General features: G+C 33.9%; 1 protein-coding gene across 5 annotated transcripts in view; it reads right to left on the bottom strand.

Moving 5' to 3' along the window:
* FBXO11 (F-box protein 11) overlaps positions 1-22,096 on the bottom strand; it is an 88,421-nt gene that overhangs the window by 3,388 nt on the left and 62,937 nt on the right. For 4 of the 5 annotated variants that reach the window (XM_026696000.2, XM_087931027.1, XM_087931031.1 and 1 more), the window contains exons 2-20: positions 18,669-18,796; positions 18,398-18,479; positions 15,733-15,877; positions 14,345-14,474; positions 12,901-12,984; positions 12,680-12,812; positions 11,063-11,169; positions 10,859-10,970; positions 10,158-10,264; positions 9,925-10,062; positions 7,541-7,758; positions 6,890-6,975; positions 6,711-6,805; positions 5,618-5,740; positions 5,454-5,539; positions 4,238-4,314; positions 4,005-4,148; positions 3,238-3,348; positions 1,732-1,839 (exon numbers count right to left, since the gene is read on the bottom strand). In XM_026696000.2, the coding sequence (XP_026551785.1) occupies positions 1,732-1,839; positions 3,238-3,348; positions 4,005-4,148; positions 4,238-4,314; positions 5,454-5,539; positions 5,618-5,740; positions 6,711-6,805; positions 6,890-6,975; positions 7,541-7,758; positions 9,925-10,062; positions 10,158-10,264; positions 10,859-10,970; positions 11,063-11,169; positions 12,680-12,812; positions 12,901-12,984; positions 14,345-14,474; positions 15,733-15,877; positions 18,398-18,479; positions 18,669-18,796 (2,214 nt within the window). The remainder of the gene's footprint in view (positions 1-1,731; positions 1,840-3,237; positions 3,349-4,004; positions 4,149-4,237; positions 4,315-5,453; positions 5,540-5,617; positions 5,741-6,710; positions 6,806-6,889; positions 6,976-7,540; positions 7,759-9,924; positions 10,063-10,157; positions 10,265-10,858; positions 10,971-11,062; positions 11,170-12,679; positions 12,813-12,900; positions 12,985-14,344; positions 14,475-15,732; positions 15,878-18,397; positions 18,480-18,668; positions 18,797-22,096) is intronic. The other variant, XM_087931023.1, reaches the window with a different exon arrangement.

Genomic DNA, 22,096 nt, shown 5'->3' with positions numbered 1-22,096 from the left:
GTAATAGGAATAACTTTAGAAAATTGGAAACAACGTATGATTAAAATGAGGGATAAAATAGTGTAATTTAGTGAAATGTTTGTGAATAAAATAAGTGAAATAAAATAAATGAGAAAATTGAATTAGGAAGGAACGGGAACATTTTAATTAGTTAATGTTTTATAAAATATAAGTGAAGAGGAGGGGAATTAACTATGGAAAGCTTATAATTGTTCCCATAGAAGCATGATATTTAATTGAAAAGTAATGTTAAAGATGTTAAGACTTTAATGAATATTAATATTAATGATAGAATTGAATTGGAATGGAATGTTGTTTTAATTATATTATACATTTATAATTTTTTTCTTTTTTTAAGAATACAGTGTGTATTTTAAGAATGTACCAAGCAGAATCTGAATGGAAGTTATGTATTATATTGCATGTTACAACTTTAGGGAAAAGATATAAAGGCGTCATACTCCAATCAGTAACTAGAGGAGAAATTTTGTTTAATGAGAAAAGATAATAGATAATTGAAACAGGACAGACAAAAAATATAAATACAATGATTTGAACTGAGATAATTAAAATAAAATTGAGAAAATTAAAAGAGAGGAGAAGCTATGCAGAAAATGTAAAATAGTAATAAGATATGGAATAGAATATAAAAATGAGCATGAACCTGAATTTGTGTCTCTACGAAGAAATGTAACCTGGGATTATGCTGCTTTCAAAAAAGATGTTTTATTTGTATTTTTTTTTCTCTTTGTGAAAACTCAAATAAAATTTACAAAAAAAAAACCTGTCTGAAGCCTAGACCCTTCACAACATGACTGCCTTCAGAGATGTTATTAAGTTCTGAATAATCAGAACGCAATCAACTCCTGCATATCCCCCCTTTTTGTGGTATGACTACAAATCAAAGCTGAAGCTGCCTATCCTGTTTATTTTGCAAGAAAGCTTAGGGAGGGCAAACACATTCTTGAACATAAAAATACTAAAAGCTTTTGAGCAGAAGTACCGCCAATTTTTTTTTTAAGTGAAAAAGAGGCCAGGAAGCCTGACAAGTGCCAGGGAAGCAAGAGCAAGGAAATAGATATTATGCTTAAAAAATCAATGCAAACAAACAGATCAACAAAATAACAAAGACAAGAATATAAGAAACCGAGAACCTTTTATGCAAGAAAAAGCCTACTCCAGAGAAAAGTTCATGCAAATATATAGAACTATAAAAAGACTCCTAAAACTGATGATATATATGAACATTTAATCAGTGAAGCAGAGCCAGACATTCTAGAGTGAAATTATTTTATGTTCACAATCTGTAGCAGTCAGGACATGAACTAGCTTTGAAATGGAAGGTTTTTCTTTACATCAAATTACCACAGTACTCATTACAAAAGCTTAGGGTTATGTATCTTTTACACCAGTATATTTCTGCTCATTCAACAAACTTCCCTGAAGCAAATGTTCCCATCCTGCCCTTTTGAAATTTTTTAACCCAGCCCTCCAAAATAGATTCAAGAGTTTATGGAAAAAGCCTGTTCTACTGTGAGATATCTTCCCTTCAGTGGATGGTTGACTGGATGGGTTGTGCTTATAATGGAGAAAATGTTGATACTTGTTCTAAATGTTAAGATGTTTCCTTATTTTTGATCAGCCATGCTTATGAAAATAGATAATTGTTTACTGTGCAAAAGTAAAATATTCTAAGTTTTGTTATTCTACAAATAAGCATAATTTACATACCTTTCATTGTCACATTGACCCCAGAGGCTAGAAATAAACCTCCAAACCGATTATTGAAAATCTGATTGCCTTCTAAAGTTGCAGTTGCATGATTTGTTATTTCAATACCTTAGGTTAAAAAGAAAAAAATAATTTTAATAAACACAAAACCTGTATTTTACTAGTTAAGTAATCCCCACATGGCTTAAAAATAATGCCAACTTGATGCACTCATTCTGAAGCTGATTGCAACTTTCAGAATCCAAGTATCAAGATTTTGTAATATTTATTAATTATTGGAGCATTTCTTTAGGAAGCATGGTTAGGTTCAATCCTATGAATACAAAAGGAATGGGGCAGGGCAAGAACTGAGTTTTGGGATTATATAACAGGTTTCATTTGATCTTTCAAATGAAATTTTCCTAAAAATAGCAACCCAATGCATGAGTTACTGTGCATTTATTTTTATTCAACATATAACACTGCTGTAGAGGACTGGAGACTGGGCTTGGCTAGTCAAGTAAAGAGAAGGACCAGGGGAGACATGATAGCAATCTTCCAATATTTGAGGGGCTTCCACAGAGAGGAAGGGGTCAATCTATTTTCTAAAGCGCCTTGGGATAAGGAATAATGGATGGAAACTGAACAAGGAGAGATTTAACCTGGAAATAAGGAGAAACTTTCTGACAGTGAGAACAATCAACCAATGGAACACCTTGCCCTCGGAAGTTGTGGGGATGCCATAAGTTGAGACTTTCAAGATGAGATTGGACTGCCATTTGTCAGAAATAGTATAGGGTCTCCTGCTTGGGCGGAGGGTTGGACTAATGACCTACAAGGTCCCTTCCAACTCTGATTATCTGTTATCTGTACATAAATAACTTTTTTGAAGTTTTTACTTGGGAATTCTACATGTTTATTTTGTGTGGCCTTCCATACTTTTTGAGATGCTCCAATATTATGTGGAAGTTTATTCTTAAAGAGTAATATGATATCATATGCCAAGATATTCAACAAAAGCAAAGTAAATCTCAGTAATTATGGCTATTCTTTGAACATTCAACAAAGGACATATTCATCCAGGGGAGTAAATATGACTGGGGACTTGTCAGATAACTACATTTCATGAAAAATTACAGATCTTTTGATTTCAATATAAAGCAATTCAGCTGCTATTCACAATGGCAATGTTGGTTTAGGATGGTGCCAGAAGAAACTACTTTTTTTCCTAACAAATTAACATAGTTACTACTAACATTTGGGAGAAAATAATTGAAAATGTCATGAAGAATGCAAAGCTGTTTGAAACATGGTGCTCTGGTATGATACTTTCTAAAAGAAAAAAAGGAGGAAAACCACAACGGAACTTTGATATAATAGCACAATTATTGTTTGTGAAATGTATTAAAATGTCAGCATGTGTCCCCCAGGATAAATCTTCAATACTGGCAAGGCCCTAGCTCGATTATTAAGCTACTTAAATCTGCCATTCTTCTGAGCTAGAATCAATACAAATCAAACACAAACCTGCCGCAAATCCATCAAATATTCTATTTTTCCGTAATACCGGATGACTATTTGTGCTGATAAGAACTCCAGCTTGTGCATTCCTGAAGATATCATTTTCTTCAAGAAGCCCTAATATCAAAACAAGAACACTAATTTCAGTCTGAAACCTTCTTAAAAAAAAGGGGGGGGGGGCACACACATCTCCTATAATGTATTAGTACAAATTTCCTTTTAATGTTAATAATAAGTATTTTATGTTGAAAGCTAGTATAACTGAATTCCTATGACCATTTAATTAAAAAAATCCTTAAACCAGAGACCTACATTTGCTAATGTTGCATACTGTTTTCTTCAATTTCATTATCATACAAAAAAAGGGCTACAATAACGCTATTGGAATTTTGAATATTGCACACCAAACTATTTTGAATGGCTCAAGAGAGCTGCAGTTCCATTTTTACAGTAAGTGAAAAAAGTTAAGTTTCTTAGCCAATCAAAACAATCAAATTTGGAGTCATTTTTAAATTGGTGGTTGCTTGGCCAAACCAGTAGAACCACAAATATTTGAACGTATTTCTCTGGTATAAGTAAGAAATGTACTGTCATTTAAGGGTAGAAAAGAACATATATCATCAATCTAATTACAAAGAATAGTTTAAAGGCAAATTGAAGGGGAAGATTCTGATCACATTCTAGATCTGGAATTCTATTTTATTTTTAACAGTACCAGACTATTAGAAAATATAATGAAAGTATAAATATAGTAAAAATGAGAAGACATCTACCTCTGCCTCCATTAAATATGCAGATTCCCCCATCTCTGCCATCATGGATTTTGTTTCTTCTTAATGTAGGATTACTATCTGTTTTAATCCATACTCCAGCCATTGCATTGTCAAAAATTTCATTGTCTTCTATAAAACCAAGCCCTTTATAAGATAAAAGCAAAATTTAAGACCACGGCAATGTGGAAAATTTTTGTATTTTTTAAAATTACGCTAAGTAAAGTTGAACTTACCCGAATTATAAACAAGAATTCCACCATTCTGGCCTCCCCAAATCTTGTTTCGCCTAATTTTGGGGTTACTTCCAGTTCTGTGCATAAGCGAACATGTTACTCAAAATGTACTTATAATTTATTACTGATAACATAAAATTCACTTATAAGTGGAAGGGCACTGCTAGCAATGTTAACATTTTAGTTACATATGACTGATGAGTTTAGATCAGAACTGGAATGTTAATGTCGTTGATCACATCATCCTGGTACACATAAAAATAATTTATTTGTATTTATCTCAATGCCAAATCTTGCATATTCTGAGATCGGTCTCTGAAGGAAATCTATTCAGCAAGACAGGGAAATTATTTATTTAGGGCAAACAGCATATGCATACATACTACTCACTCCATAGCATTATTTAACATATTTAAACTTGATTTGTGGATATTGCTTTCTTTTTCTTCCACTTTCTCTATGTAGGACTTTTTTTTTCTATTCTATCTTTAAATGATTTTATGTCACAGAGGACAGGGTAATGTACTCTTTTCAGCCCAAGACTTGCTTCATTCCTTTCTCCGATGGCCCTGTTTCCAAATCACTGCCAAGAGCTGTGGGGAACTAGCTAACTTGGTGAAGGATTGTTGCGGGGGTGGGTGGGTGGGATATCCTCCCTTTAATAGGGTCTATGACAATTCGCTGCCGTCAACATACCACAACCAACTTGCTGTGGCCAATTTGCCACAGGACAACCTGCTGTGGGACAAGAGTTAAACTCATATTGAAGAAATGGTGGAATAAAAACAAGAAAGGATGCAAAATGAAATGTGAAAGACAAAAATTAAAATATTTTTAAAATTATTTTAAATAATTGTTAAATTGTCCTGCGATGAGTTGTCCCGCAGTGAATTGGCCCGTTGTGAGTTGGCTGCAGCAAGTTGCATGTTTTAATATAGGCCTTAATTTGGGGGGAGGGGCTTAATTTATTTTCATGCCTATAAAACATGCTGGGACTTCCTATTGGGGGAGGCCGTATTGTTGGAAAAACACGGTAGTTAGATTATCATTTGAAATATCACTCTCATTAAACAGAAGAAGAAAACAATTAGACATGAAAACACACAAAGATAAACACAATCCCATGTGTGGATCATTTTAAAGGAGAAGGAAGTCACTGAATAAAAACAATATATACTAAGCCTCTTTTAAGGAAGTAAATAAAAGTATAATTTACCTGATTTGAACTCCTGAGTACATATGGTTATAGATATCATTGTCTTCTAATACTCCATGCCCATTGTCATAGAAATAGACACCAACCTAAAGCATAAACAGAAAAATAGTAAAAAAAAAATGAAACTAGTGTTGCTGTAACTCACGCAATAGTAAGCAACATACCTGTTTACCACTATGTATTCTATTTCTTCTTAAAACTGGAGTGCTTCCTGTTGTAACCCAGACTCCAGCCAAGGTATTACTGTAAACTTCATTTTCTTCAATCACACCTTGGCCTTTTTCATGCTAAAACAAAACAAAAGTATGCAAATAAAGTGCAACCTGCAATCAATTTAGTCAATTCCTTCTAAGAGTTTTTTTCCCTGTTTCGGGTTACAAGCAAGTGGGGAGCGGGGTGTTTATCTACAAAGTGAAAAATGTGTTTTGTTCAAACCTTAAGCAAACATTTGGAGATAAAGATAGGCCATGGTCTAACCTAACCAAAACCGAGCATTTTGGGTGCCAGCATTTGGCTGAAACAAAAATCCAGAGAAGTTCTGTGTGGCAGATAAAGTAAGTTTGGTGCACCTCATCTCTCATTCCACCACTCCCTTTGTGTGGCCTGTGTGCCAGGCAACCTACTGATCTTCATAGCCCTCTTTTCTTTTAACTTTCTTCTTAGCTGCCACACTGACCCATCTTTCCTGAGTTTGTCAGAGCCTTCCTCTCTTTCACCTCACCTTAGTGTTGCTGCTTCCTTTCTTATTTTCCACACTAAACCACCACTGCTTACATTAAAACATATTTGGTCTGATGGTCACCATTACACAAAACTACATGCTCTCACACATGAAATATTTTTCCCATTCTTCCAACCAACCAACTCTGAGAATAGCACTCACTCTGCCGTCTCAACTGTTCAGAGTCACTGGAAGTCGAGTACATAAAAACCAGATAGATAGATGGGTAGATCAGGGGTGGGGGGTGTTTAATAAACCTTGTTTTCCATTACTGCTTCCTGAATATGATGTTTTCCATCTACTGTTAAATCAAAGTACAGCTCACTTTGTCAGCAGTTCAAGATGTGTATACGGATTGGAGCAAAGGAGGAGCACACATATTGACAGTAAACTCACCCCTCCTTTTCATGCATTTTAGAACTCCTATAGTTCCATGTGTTCATATTCATCCTATGTTTTTCAATTATCTACACAATTAATATTGAAAATAGAGCTAAATAATGAATCTTCAATGTTTATTCCAAAACTATGCTTACCACATATATACCACCATGTTGGCCATCGTGAATCTTATTGTGCCGAACAATAGGACAGCTGTTAGTCCGAATTTGTATTCCTGCTAATGCATTTCCTGTTGGAATAAGAAAAGCGTAAGAAAATGTGGCTTATAAAGTCACAAAGAATATTAAATGCAACTGAGCAAATATTTGTTTACCATAAATGTCATTTCCTTCAATAAGACCTCTTCCATCACCAAATATGTAGACTCCACCTTGGTTTCCATTAAAAATTGCATTGCCCCTAAAGGTTTAAAACCAGAAAATAATATTGTCAGTTATCATCTTTTTAACTGCATCGTCAAATTAATTCCAAATGCTTCCACCTGATCTCTCCCTCCCCTGCCTCTCCCCAAGATATCTCCAAACTTCTAGTTCAAACCATCTTTCTGCTTTTTGCAGTCTGCTGCTTAGGGAAAAAAGGGACAGGGAGGGGACAGAGAAAGCAAGAGAACAGGAGATCATTGAAGAAAAAAAGTCAAACATTTTTAGCCCTAGTTTGCTTTAGGTTCTGTATATCACACATTCCTCAATAAATTACATAATACAATATAGTCTTCTACACAGTAAAATATTACCCGTCTCTCATCTAAACTTACTTTTCAAATGTTATAATTGCAGATATAATGTGCTCTTAATCTGGAGAGCTTAAGATTGTTTATACAAGGTTTCACGTCCAGAACGTCTGGGTCCTACTTCAAATGCTAATTTAGAAAGTAGATGATTCCCAAATGACTAAAATAATCTACAGAAAATATTTTGCAATACTTCCTAGGGTAAATATCTGTAAGTTAAAATAAAGATAGTACCTTATGGTTGGATCGCTATTTGAAGTAATCCATACACCAGCAAAATTGTTTGCATAGATTTTATTTTCTATAAATTGTCCTCTTCCTTTTTCATGGACATAGATTCCTCCAGTTTGCCCATGGTGGATTTCACAACGAACTACAGTAGGATTTGCATATGCTTTCACTTCAAAACCAGCTATTCTATTTCTATGTATGTTGCAACTTTCAAAATAACCCTAAACATAAGACCAGGGGAGAAGAAGAGGAAGGGGAGAGAGAATGTTGGGAGGCAAGGAGAAACAATAGGAAGAAATTATCTTCTGACTACCTACTTAATTGTAGGTTGTAATGAAACATGTTAGTATACAAGAATATGTAATACTATTAAAATTATTTATTTATGGTGCTTTTTAGTCCCTGCAGTTTTCTAGGCAACATTTTGAGAAGTGGCTTGTTTTTGCTTTTCCCAGAGACAGGGATTGGCACAGTGGGCAAACCAAGAATTCAGTTTCCCAGTTTATAGCATGGTACTTTAACCACTATACTAAGCTGGCTAATATTTATTTCTATGGCATGAAAATAATAAGAAAAATGTTATTGTATTCTTTCAAACCATCTGTTGCACCCTTAATAACAGTAGAATATATTAAGCCCTTTTTCAGTTGAAAAAAAGAGTCTTCTTATTTAATTCAACATAACCAACCCTTATTTTCTCAAGAAATGTTCATATAGCAAAAATTATGTACTATAGCAGAGCTGAATAACCTTGGCTTACAAACTACATGCAGCTTCCAATCCTGTTTTTGCAACATTTAAACTTATCTCCCAATTCTGCTGATTGAATTCCACAATACATTGCAGACTTTTTGGTGTGCTATTTTAATTTTTAAATATTAAGGCCAACATTTTCTGCCTCTTCCAGAGACGTCCCAATGTCATCACCAAGACTTGTGATCTCTAAAGGACAAGAAAAGCTCAATAGTGCAAAAAACTTTTTTTTGAAATATTTATATCCTTAGCCTGCGCAGCCGAGCTTGCTTCAAAAGATCTTTGGGATGCTAGTACTTTTGAACATGAAATTTTTAAAATGCAGGAAATCCATTCAAATAGAGAACAACGTATTTGAAACAAAATTTTAAATCTTAAATCATAACATCCAAAATTCCTCCAGATCTGTAACGAAGTATGACTTTAATAAACTGACTTTTATCAGATTTTATTTTAGAGGAAAGTGTTAACATAGCCCCTTGATTATTAATTTGGAACAAAAGGATTTTACATTGACTTTGAATTAAAATTAGGTAAAATCACAACATGACTTGTCACAGTCTGCTGCTCTTTTTCTGAAGTCAAACATTCTGACTAGCAATAATGTTTTGAAAGCAGCAGCATCAAAGCTTTGCAGTAACATAAAGTTAGTAAATAAATATTGTTTCTGGCACCCAGGGAATATAATATAATTTATATCAGAAATATGGGAGCTCGTCAGGTTCCTGGCAATAATGTCCAATGTCTGAAATGAAAGAACCAACATGGAAGCACATTGAAAAGTAACTATTTATACTAGCAACCAAGAAATAGTTTCAACTAGTGATAAACTAACACAAATATTCTAAAAATGGCAACTTGTAACACATAAAGTCTTGTGTTGTGGCAGCACCAAGAAGCAGAAATTCAAATAATGCCACACCCATCAAAATACTAAATATATCTGAATTGGAATTGTGGACAATTCCAATTCAGTACATAAATAAAATATGATAGTTTCCCAGTTAAGTCAAGGTGCAATTGTAAAAATAGCAAAACTAAGATATTGTGATAAGGGATTTATGCAAACATCATCCCAACTGTAACTACATATCCAAATATAAAATTAAGAGAGAAAAAATTCATTCATTTCAAGCTTTCCACTGCTTGCAGTTCCCATTTTATGTCTTCTGGAATATAAAACAATGCCTTTGTAACCATGCTTGGAAAGAAAAAAAAGAGTAGAGAATTTGCAGTTATATTTTTAAATTGATACAATAGAAAAAAGCTGCCACATTAATACAATTATGAGCAATAACTGAAGGATTGAAAATAGCTTTAGAAGAGTTTGTTTTAAGTGATAATTGACTATGTTTCTTAAATACAGAGAGAGTAAGAGTTATGAAACATAAGGATATCACGAAGGCAATTGTCTCCCAAGGTTCTTGACTTCAATTTTCCCTGCTAAACATACTATATACTTGTTCTTTAAATACTTTGGTAATGGAGACTAATGAACTAACGAACAAACACAGCTTGAATGTTCACAAAAGCTTCATTTTCCAAGAGACATACAAACAGATAAAAATCTGTCTGCAAAACGCACCTATCTATATTTGCTTGTGTATTTATGCACATAGAGAAATATACATTACCATGCCATGATCAAATGTAAAAACACCAACATCTCGCCCGTGATGAATGTGATTTCGTCTTATAATAGGGTTTCCGTGGTTTTTAACCCAAATCCCAGCTAATGCATTATTAGAAATCTCATTATCCTCATATATCCCCTGAAAGGTTAGAAAAGAATGTTTTAGGCTGAGTTAAAATAGTTAAGAAAGAAAACAATAAAAATAGCAAAAAAGAAAAATGGAAGAAGTGTTACCTGTGCATGATCTGTGATGTAAAGTCCAACATTTTCACAGTCACTTATGTTACAATGCTTGATAGTGGGACAAGCCCCTTGGCCACTAACACAAACTGCAGAACCAACTGAAAATGAAGTTTGTACATACAAAAAAATGAGGTAAGTGTTTGTCTTTCATAAAATATGTGAAACAAATACCATCAGTTATGCTTTTGCAATTGGAATAACCAATTGTGTAATCTTGGCCTTTCAAAATACAACACTAAGCTAAATAAATTATATTTTGTAGAAGAGCAGTATAACCATTTGTATAATACTAAATTAAGGATATATAAAATACTCTGCTTTGAACTCTGTGGAGTAGGAATACAACAAACCACCTCCTGTTCTGGAAGTCTGCCAGACCACTCCTAGAAGAGCTGGATTGGGATGAGCTGTAAGAAGCATAACACTTTCAAATATTCCCCAAAATGGAACTTTTGCACACCCCTACCATAAATTATCAGTTAGGGATACCTGGGAACAAGTGAACAAACGTTTAAAAAAGTAAAGTTCTAAGAACCCAAAGACTGTCATTAGGTGGAAAATTCATATTAATTAGTACATGAAATTTCATCACCTGGGAAGGCAAGGTTCAATTGCACACATGAATACAGTTTAGAAATTATCTACAAATAATGTTTTCTACTTTTTAACTATTTTACAAAGAAATTACATACCTGTACAAGTACTTCGAATAATACAATGATCTATTATTGGACTGCAGTTAACTGTAATTTCTAAGCAATGGTGAGCATTGTGATGTTGTGCAGATTTGTCATCAGGGTTAAACTGAAAAAACATACAATAAATCCCTTTATTAGCTATTCATTTCTTTCAGTGCAACAGGTTCAAAGCAAGTATTTGCCCACCTTTCTTCTTACCCTGATTGTCATGTAACCAACATAAGCATCCTCTGATCCCTCCATGAAGACAAAGGTTGAATCTCTTGTGTTTTCAATAATGACCTTATCTGCTACTTTCCCAGGAGCTTTACAAAAATATAAATTTTTAAATAAATTACTAAATGAAAATTACAAACCATAGTTTCTATTTCTAGTCCCTTTAAAAAGTAGTAACCCAAGATCTGCCATGTTTTTTTTTGCAAACGTTATATTGAACAGTTCAGATGACAGTTCAAATTGTTTTAAGTCTTTTGAGACATTTAGTCCAGTAACTTTATTTTACAAAAATTTTAAAAATTGTTTTTCCTCAGATTTAAGCCAGACATTAATTTTAGTTTTAATAGAAGGAACTATACCATCAATCAAAGCTCAAATGACAAATAATGATTTTCATACTGTGAACATGACAAGCAAAGAGACAATCTTTGTGCTTGGCAAGATTTAAGAAAATACACAAAGAAAACCAGTAATGCAATGGATTAATATAACAACAGTGATGGTTGCTATTCTAATAATGATTAGTCACCTAACTGTAGAGAGAACTCACAGTTGAGAACAACTATTCATAGAGATGCCATAAGCCAATACTGACTTCACAACATAATCTCATTCAGGGCAGAGAAACAGAACACAGAACTGATTATAAAGTACTAAATAGTTCAGGCTGTTATATATTATGTAGAGAATTCTTTAAACCAAAATAAGTTACAATGGTACTCACATCTGCACTATATTTAATCAAATGAATATCTATTTGAAAAACCACCAGAAGGAGCACAAAGTTATAATTAATCATTTTAATTTTAATCTCAGCTGTGCTAATTTTGTCAAAAACATATGCCAGATAAATCTTATTGCATTCTTTGACAAAGGAGCAAAATTAGCATCTTTAAACTAAAATAACATATTTAAAGACAAAAGGAAAATTTATTGACATTGAAATTGTATTCAATAGAGAAAAACAATGCAGCAAAACATGCATGGAAACTTCCGTTATAGTACAGAGACTTTCCATTGCAGAATAAAAAAGTAAAAAAACCCAACACAATTACGAAATTTATAATAACATCATTGTTAAAGAAACTCCAGTTTATTAAGCTGATTCTTAATAAAGGATCAATAGAAAGACTTTAGCAACAAAAAAACCAGTATCAAGTATATAGGAGCCAAAAAATAAAGTGAATTAGTTTTATCAAAAGTGCAAAATATATATAAGGGGAAGAACAATAAAATAATCATCAAAAAGAGAAACTATTGCACAATAAGTGGATTTATTTGAAATACTGGATTAAAAGGAAGGAGGTAAAGAACTTAAATGCTGGTCTGTTTCTAAGAAAGAAATCTGATTAGGCTGGACTATTGGGAAAGAGAAGAATGGGGGAGCTTATTCAAGTTTTTAATGTTTCCTCAGAAACAAAAACAAAACAATATGAAATGAAATAGAGTGCTGTCTGGAACTTTGGTATAATAAAAATAACTCATTAATTTATTGTCTTGATATTTCTCACATGACTATAAAGCAAGGGCTGTATTTATTGAAAGTTAAATATAGTCAATTAAAGCAAGTGATATTAAGATGTTTTTCAAATTGAATACCTGCACCAATCATCGTTATAGGAGATTCAATGTATATCCATTCATCTGTGTATATGCCCGAGTGAACAAAGATAAGTCCATCAAAGTGAGCTTCTTGAACACCACCTAGTGCATCTTCAATGGTGTCATAATACTAAAAGAAGACAAAGGAACTGTTTAGAGATAAATAGCTATTTTGAAAAACTATACTAGCAATCAATTAGAGTGGTTTTAAAATGTACCAGCATGTTTTCTCTTCCTTTGTATCTTGCTGGGTTGCTATAGAAATGTTCAGCAAATCCTGGCTTTACATGGGCTCCTTTATACTAAAATTTGAGAAAAAAATATTAAGTTATGGTAAAATGTACTTTTTGAGCTTTGCCAGAGAAAAAGAATTAATAACACACATGTTAAATATTGTATTGCAAAACTCCTGGACGTAATTCACATTATTTCAATATATCATTAATTGTGCTCAGTAGATAGTTCTAAATTTCAGGCTAGTTTAGTTCAAGAACAGATATGAAAAGAATTTGGTAGGAGTTAGGAAATAGACTTAATTAGATTCTTATAAGGGGCTTCCAACTTTAACAGGCAACACTGGACATAGGATATGGAAGTTTCCATAAAACTGTATGAAGAATGCAAAAAAAAATTATGCTTTGTTGTTTTATTGTGTTACTGCTTGTTTTACACACACACACACACACACACACACAGCCATAAGACCACAAAAATGAGGAAGATATGAATAAGAGACTATGAATAAAATGATTTTCTAAGAATTCTCAACCTGTTGAAATAGTCATATTAATTACTATTCATTTGTTTTATGTATCACTTTTCTTGATTTCACAAATTATGTGAGAACAGAAAGTATGTGTGTTGAATACCAAAGCTTCCCATTTTTGCAATCACTTTTGACTTAAATTCTTGAGTTCTCACTCTATGTTATTTATGTTTCATTATTATAGTTAGTCCTTCTTTATAGATTGCCTCATTTAGCGACTGTTCAGAGTTATGATGGTGATGAAAAAGTAACTTTATGACCAATACTCGCATTTACAACCTTTGCAGGTCTGTAAAGCAAAGGAAAGCTGTGGTAAGGTCCCGAGTCGTGGATTTACTTAGTTATCACTTAGCTGAACAACAGTTTTTGGAACCAAATGTGGTCGCTAAATGAAGACTACCTTTATTTTCTTTTTTTTAAAAAAACCTAATCTCTCTTTATTGCTCCATACACTTTGATCAGTTTCTTCTACAGTTTTTAAGTTTTTCTATTAATATGCTCCTAATAGAATGTTCTTCACAAAACAAAAAGGCATTCTTTTCATTGCAGTTTAGTCCAACAAACTATATATTAAATGCTCCAAATAACATCTTAAGAATTATATTTCATCTGCATAGAGATATGTAATTTTATTGTAATGAACTGAACCAGGGATTTAAGAAATAAAGCTATCATGCTAGTAAAAGCGAATCAAGATCTCAAAAGTATAAAATGATTGAAGTGAGAAAGAAAGCTGTTGACTGTTCTTCAGCATTTTTAGTTTACTTTATTGTCACTGCACCTCGTACAATGAAATCAAACACCATCTTCAGTGCACATCATGACCATGACCATTTCAACCATTGTAAAAATGCAACATAAATAAGAAGGCTTTAAAAACATATATATATATATACCAGTTGCTGAAAGCTTTCTTTCCAGGGATTTGGATGTTCATATTCTTCTGGATTTATTTGATAGAATTTACCAGGTTCAGGATGCATCATTGGACGTGTATATTCAAATACTTCCATGTATAATCGTTTCCTGAATAAAGACATTATGAATAGAAAATTGTGAATAAATTTTAAGAGAACACAGATATAAACTTTACAGATAAAAATTGTATGAAATCATAGTCATTAAGAGTAGTTTTTTATATGAATTTATTTCAATACAAGGACAAACCTGAACAAGGGATTAAGGTTATGGGTCTATAGAAGAATCTGGTTGAGCAGAAATAATTGTTCATCAACTCTTTTTTTCTCTTTTTCCTTCACAAATTAATCTCTCTTGCTATTAAAGATTCTTCTATAAAAGCAAAATGTGTTGGTTTTTCCTGGAATTCTGAATCAAAAATCAAACCAAGCAAGTGGCCAATCATATCCTGAGTAGCATTCATAGAACTGCATGATGATTAGATATGAAATAATGCATTCTGCAAATACAATATATTACCCGTTACAAAATAATCCTTTCTTAAATCAATGTCTGAGGAGGTGAAATTTTAGCACTTGATTCATGGATTTATTCTGTTTTCGAATTCATTAACATTTAGAGCTAGAGCTTTTATAAATTCTTTTAGGTGCTAGCTAAAATCAAGTTTTTATGACAAATGAATTGCCCTTTTACATATTTACAGTCTGCTAAATATTTTTATTATAATTTTGTTTTAATAGCTTGTTTTATTTTATGTTTTTCCTGTGGCTGATTTTTTTCTTTTACAAATCTTTGTTTGTATTTGTTTAAAAACATCATTAAAAAAAAAACCTAGTCTTTACATCTCAGCAGGTGGCAGCATCTGGCCAATCTTATTTCAGCTTGGAAACTAAGTAGGACTGTAAAGCTACAGTGATTTGTCCCTTAAGTCATTCGTAGTAAAATCTAACTAAAGAAGTTTACTTAACAGTCAGTATTCAATATATATTGATATGTAGATAATCAGAACATTATTAGTGTAATTTTACAATGGTGAAGACAAAATTAGAGAAATCAAAAATCCAATTGACTATGGAGAATTCAGAAATCTTTTCTGAATTTTTTAACAGTATTTCCACTATTCTGAGTGTAGAAACAGATTTCTATTTAAAAAATAGCAAAATCTCCAAGATCGTCAAATTAGACTGACAGGATTCATTAAAGAAGAATAGGCATACAGTTTGAAATATGTGCCAAACAACATTTCTTACAATTCAAATACCTGTTTTCATTCAAGGTAATAAAAACAACTAACTAGGAATTCATTTTTCTTATGGTGCTTGATAACATGTAGTATATTTCAGAATAATTAAGAATTATCACTTACCACAAAATTGGATCATTAGCTAGCTCACTGAAACGTTTACATACACACGCTGCTCTACAAAGATCTTGCTCTAGCAAGTATGAAAAGATTTTCAGAACCACTTCATCAGGTAATTTCTCTTGAAGATATTGTTCTGCAGGTGCTGCTATTAAAATACAAAACGTGAATAACAGGATTAAATTGTCTGGATTATTTTCATCAAGAAAGACCATAAACATCTTGTATCTTTCTTATATTCATGATCTGACTGAAAAGATTATAAGCAGCAGCAGCCTGTAAGTTATTTATCAAAACATAAAACATAGGTATGTGTCCAGCTTTATAAACTATAAAAATGATAAATTTTGAGTAAATTACAACAAACAACTATGCTTAGCAATCAATATGGACAGACAATGAACAACACTAAATTTCTGATTTTTAAAAATCTTCCTGATACTTGCACACGGCAGACAGAAATCACTCAAAATATTTGGATATTTCATAATTTCAAGTAAGGAGCCATCAAGGAAGGCGAGCTCATATTCCAAAATCTAGTCTCCACATTCCTGTATATTCATACCACTCAAGATATCCATGGCTGGTGGAGATCTTCAACAGTTTTTCTGCAATAGGAGAAACTAGCTCCTAGTTTAACTCCTAATTTAGTGAAAAGCAGCAGACTTCTACACAAAGGGGACAATATGTAAGCAAACCCTTTATACTACAAAAGTTGAGTCAATAGGATAAAGATACACAGCCACCTTTGCTGATGGAGAACAAAGGAATACACAAAACAGCTTTGCTTGCAGCATAGTATTGTATAAGATGAGAGCTTCTAAAGACATAGCATTCAGAGACTGGTATGAGTTCAGTTGTCTGGTTGACAGGAAAATATAGGAAGAGAAGGGGATAAAAAGTTCTTTACAATGCCCAGAAGTTCCTAAAGGAATTCCTTATTTCAAATGGAATGCCCTTCTCAAAAACATTCATCTAGTGTAATGGCTTTATATATTTTATTCCATTTGCTCGAGCTGCTTAAATGCAATAAAAATAATAAATAAGGGCACACTGGTACAACCACAACAGGGAGGAGAAAAGGCATATTAAATAATGAAGCACATATATTACTCTTCAAATAAAATATCTCTGTAGCACTCAGTCAAGAGATTATAGACAAAGAGAGCAACTACTTTCTTAATATTTATTTGATATTAATACTTTTATATTAAATGATTTGTTAAAAGTTTTGGGAATAAAAAAATTTCTGTGGCCAATTTACTATAGGCAAGGTTTATGGGTTTTATTTTTTCCAGGTTCTCTCCAGACTATTCTAGTTACTTGCACATATATCTGGCAACTGGCTGAAAAGGGGGGGGGGGAGTTGATGGGTGGGACTCCTGCTGCACAGAAGCACTTTGATAGTGAGATGAACAGCATATAAATTTAATGAATAAAATAAACTGCATAAATAACATTAGCTTTACTACAAAGACAATGTGCAGATACACATCAACTGAACAAACACTGTGCTGGACATTTATTCAACAGCACTGGCAATACTTCTGTGTAAATTAGTGTGTACCTACATCTTTGTATTATCAACCTGTGAAATAAAGCACCATGCAACATTCATGAAAATAATAATCTAGATGAACTCTAACTTCCTCAGAAGAACCACAGCATATAAAATAGGCTAGCAACATGCGATTGTTAAAGTCTTCTGTCCACTATGTTTAACTGTTTCCTTTCCCTATGCCACCTGGTCTAAGCCAACAATGGCAAGAATATGCTGCTGGTTTTTGCTTCAATCTGGCTAAGTACAATAAATTGAAGAAACAAGCAGGGCCAATCACAAGCCGAGGAATATCAGCTCAACTGGAGTGCTTGCAATAGCCTCAAAATGACACCTCTTGAAACAATTAAGTTGTCTCATGCTTGGAACATAACTTTAGAAAACACAATTCATGCCCAGAACACTCAAAAACAGGTGTTTTGAGCTTGGAACATTTCAAGGTTACAGTGCCATAATCTTTATTATATTTCTAGAGCAGTGGTAGTAATCAAATTTTTTTACTACCAGTTCTATGGTGGTGGCTTGGTGGGTGTGGCTTGGTGGGTGTGGCTTGGTGGGCATGGCAGAGGAAGGATACTGAAAAATCCCCATTTCTACCCCACCCCACTAAACTGCTTTCCAGCTCCATTCTCTTGTGCAGGGCAACAAAAGAAGACCCAGACAATCAGCTGGGACTCTGATCAGCTGGGACTCAGGAGGCAGCGAATAGATGGGGGCAGGGCCAACCAGAGGTGGTATTTACCGCTTCTCTGAACTACTCAAGATTTCCACTACCCGTTTTCCAGAACCTGTCAGAACTGGCTGAATACCACCTCTGCTCTAGAGGCTGAGATTTTTCTATTTACTTCTAGAACGATTCATAGGATTGCACTGTTCAGAAGTGCTATTAATTGCATCTATCAGTTAAAAATCTTTCTCATCTACATGGCAAACAGAACTACTTGCTACACATAGACCTTACTGTTATCTTGTTTGACATTAAAATCAGATTACTTAAAACAAAGAGGTCTAAAGTCAGCATCCTATTTGCTTTTCATTTAAAAAATTCAAAGGAAACGTGGAAGACTAAATTTTTTTACACAGTACTTCATCTTATAAAACAGGGATTACCTGATAAATCCTGTAATTTTCCAGATACTCTGGCCCGTTTTGCTCGATGGCCGAAGTTTTCTGTCGCTGAAGTAGAAGCACCCTGACAAGAAAAAGTAAAAACATTTTAAGCATCTCTTCTAGCTACTAGATTCAGTCAAGCATCTCAACCAATCTTCTTCAAATTTTATTGATATTGGTATTCTTACATATGCTCCCCTCACAACATTCTCTGGACTAGATTATGCCCAGTTGTTATTTATCTACTCTAAAAAAATTCTTTTTTAAATACCTCCATATTGCTCTTTGCAGGACAAGCTGTTCTTTTAGGTAAAAGAGTTTTTCTGCGAAGTTGGTATGGACTATTTTGTGCACCAGGACCCGATTCTTCTGCAACCATATCTGCAGGTACATCATCATCTACCAAGAAACAAAGAACACATAAAAGATTGTCACACAAAAATAACTTATCGTTTTATCATATTAGGAAAAACTTTTCTGTTTGTAATTAAATTATAGGAAGCCAAAGCTGATGTATTAATGCAGATATCAGTCACATGTCCATCTCGGTTAAATGTTATGCTGCATATTTATATTTAATATTAGTAAACATAACTGCATTGTATTCATATATTTTAAACTTTTAAAATCCTTATATTAACAGAGAAATACACTTTACAAATAAACTATATAGAATGTTTCAATTGCAGTAATAAAGATTTGTTAGCTCTTCAGAACCTTTCAGATACCACAAAAATGGTTTTGCTGCAGTAGTTGAAGGGACCTTGGAGGTCTTTTAGTCCAGCCCCCTGATCAAGCAGGGGAACCTATACTATTTCAGATAAGTGGCTGTCTAGTGTCTTCTTAAAAACCTCAAGTGATGGAGCACCCGCGATTTCTGAAGGCAAGCTATTCCATTGGTTATTTGTCCTCACTATTAAGTTTCTCCTTAATTCCAGGTTGCTTCTCTCTTTGGTTAGTTTCCAACCATTGTTTCTTGTCCTCCCCTCTAATGCTTTGTAGAATAATTTGACCCCCTCTTCTTTGTGGCAGCCTTCAAAGACTGGAATACTCCTATTATATCATCCCTAATTCTTCCTTGCTTTAGACTAGCCAAACCCCAAAACAGGTAAGTAAATGCTACTCTGGTAGCCTGGACTTTTTCTTGAAAAGCCAGAAATTCTGAAACAAATGAATAATTCTGATATAAGGAAATGTCTCTGAGTTGTTAAATCAGTGGTGATCTAACATTTTAAATCGAGAATTGGCCTGCAGCAGCTTACAATAGAATATACACAGTGATATACCTCAAGTTTACTAATCTATTGAGTACACACAAGGCAATACAAAAGTTGGGAGCACAAGATGTTTCTGTTTTTAATTCACAAATATATATTAAAACTAAATTTTCCCCAGAGAGCATTGTAGTCCTCTAGTCTTTTATGCAGTCTGCAATGAAACAGATGGCACTCTCAAATTTGTAGGATCCAACCTGGGTCGGTCATGGGAACCAGAGGTTTAGTGAGAGACAAGTTCTCTGAGGATGGGCACCAACCTGAGTCTGAAAGCTCGGAAGACTAAACCTCTGGTGACCAACCCAGATTGGATCTTGTGACGTTATCTTGGAACACATACATTTGCCTTGATTCATGACTCTCAATTTTTTGCAATTATTTTAAATATTAATTTTAATTCAAAGAAGTGCTGAGTGTATATTTCAGAGTATATTAATCTTTCACTATTAACTATTAAGTTAAAATAGGCAAGAAAATGGTGAGCACCCTAGACAAGTTCAAATTGCCAGGAGCAGCCAGATTACATCTCAATGTTCTGAAGGAACTGGCAGATGTGATCTCAGAACCACTGAATTATATATTTCAGAGATCCTAAAGCACCAGGGAACTACCAGAGGACTGAAAAAGAACTAATGTAGTTCCCATCTTTAAAAAAAAAGGTGGGGGGGGAATACATTCAGGAAACTACAGACCTATCAGCCTGACCTTAATACCTAGGAAGATTATGGAAAAGATAACCAAGCAACGAATCACGAATACCTAGAGGGAACAAAGTCATAGCCAAAAACCAAAATGGGTTTGTCAAAAAAAGATCATGCCAGACAAATCTTATTGCATTATTTGACAAAATTAGTGCATCAGAGGAATGCTGTGGATATAATTTACTTGGGACTTCATTAAGGCATTTGATAAAGTAGACCACAACCAACTACTTGGTAAGATAGAAAAATATAGATTAGAACAGCATCACCACCAGATGGATTTGTAATTGGCTGTCCAACCATACTCAATATGTAGTCCTCAATGGAGTTGTATCTAACGTGGAAGGAAGTGTGCAGTGGAGAGCCCCAAGGTTCTGCTTTAGACCCAGTACTCTTCAACATCTTCCTCAATGATTTTGAATGAGGAAATAGATTGGGAACTCATCAAATTTACAGATGATGCCAAGCTGGCAAGAATGGTCAACACTCCAGAAGATAGGCTTAAAATACAGAAGGATCTTGACAGACTTGAACATTGGGAGCTATCTAACAAAATGAAATTCAATGGTGAAAAATGTAAGGTTCTACATTTAGGCATGAAAAACCAAATGCACAGGTATAGAATAGGTGATACCTGGCTCAATAGTAGTACCTGTAAGAGGGATCTTGGGAGTCCAGGTGGGCAATCACTTAAATATGAGCCAGCAGTGTGCTGTAGCTGCCAAAAAAGGCAACACAGTTCTAGGCTGAATTAACAGAGGGATAGAATCAAGATCATATAAAGCGTTAATATCATTTTATAATGCACTTGGAATACTGCATCCAGTTTTGGTCACCACAATCTAAAAAGATGTTGAGACATTAGAAAGATTGCAAAGAAGAGTAACAAAGACTATTAGGGGACTGGAGGCTAAAACATATAAAGAACGGTTGCTGGAATTGAGCATGTCTAGTTTAATGAAAAGAAGGACATGATAGCAGTGCTCCAATATCTCAAAGGTTGCCACAAAGAAGAGGAAGTCAAGCTATTCTCCAAAGCACCTGAAGGCAGGACAAGAAGCAGTGGATGGAAACTAATCAAGGAGAGAAGCGACCTAGAATTAAGGAGGAATTTCCTGACAGTTAGAACAATTAATCAGTGGAACAATTTGCCTCCAGAGGTTGTGAATGCTTCAACACTGGAAGTTTTTAACAAGAGATTGGACAACCATTTTTCTGAAATGATAGAGTTTCCTGCCTGAGCAGGAGGTTGGATCAGAAGAACTCCAAGGTCCCTTCCAACTGTGTTATTCTGTTCTATTATTAACTACAAGAAAAATGCTAATACAAAAACAAAGAAATTCTATATTTTGAAGTCCAGGACCTGTTACTGATGGACTATACAAAAGGAGAAGTTTATAATCTTGATTTATTTGCTGTTCAGAATAAAAAAAGGAATGCAAAGTCTTCTATCGTGCTAATATAAGTCATTGCATCAATTTCCCTAAAGGTAAGAACTCCATTATCATGTTACAGCTAGAAAGGAAGCTAAATACTACCAAGCCTTCAACTCCACACTGCAGACATAAAATGGCCTGGTAAAAATATACCGGTAAGTAGTCCTTGATGTACAATCACAATTGAGTCCAAAATTTTCATTGTAAAGCAAGGCAGTTATTAAGTGAGTTTTGCCCCATTTTACATTTTCTGCCATAGTTGTTAAATGAATCATTGCAGTTGTTAAG

The sequence above is a fragment of the Pseudonaja textilis genome, chromosome 1, assembly GCF_049901715.1.
Source record: "Pseudonaja textilis isolate UNSWEBS1 chromosome 1, rPseTex1.2, whole genome shotgun sequence".
Lineage (NCBI taxonomy): Eukaryota > Metazoa > Chordata > Lepidosauria > Squamata > Elapidae > Pseudonaja > Pseudonaja textilis.
This window is presented reverse-complemented; position numbering and strand designations above follow the sequence as displayed.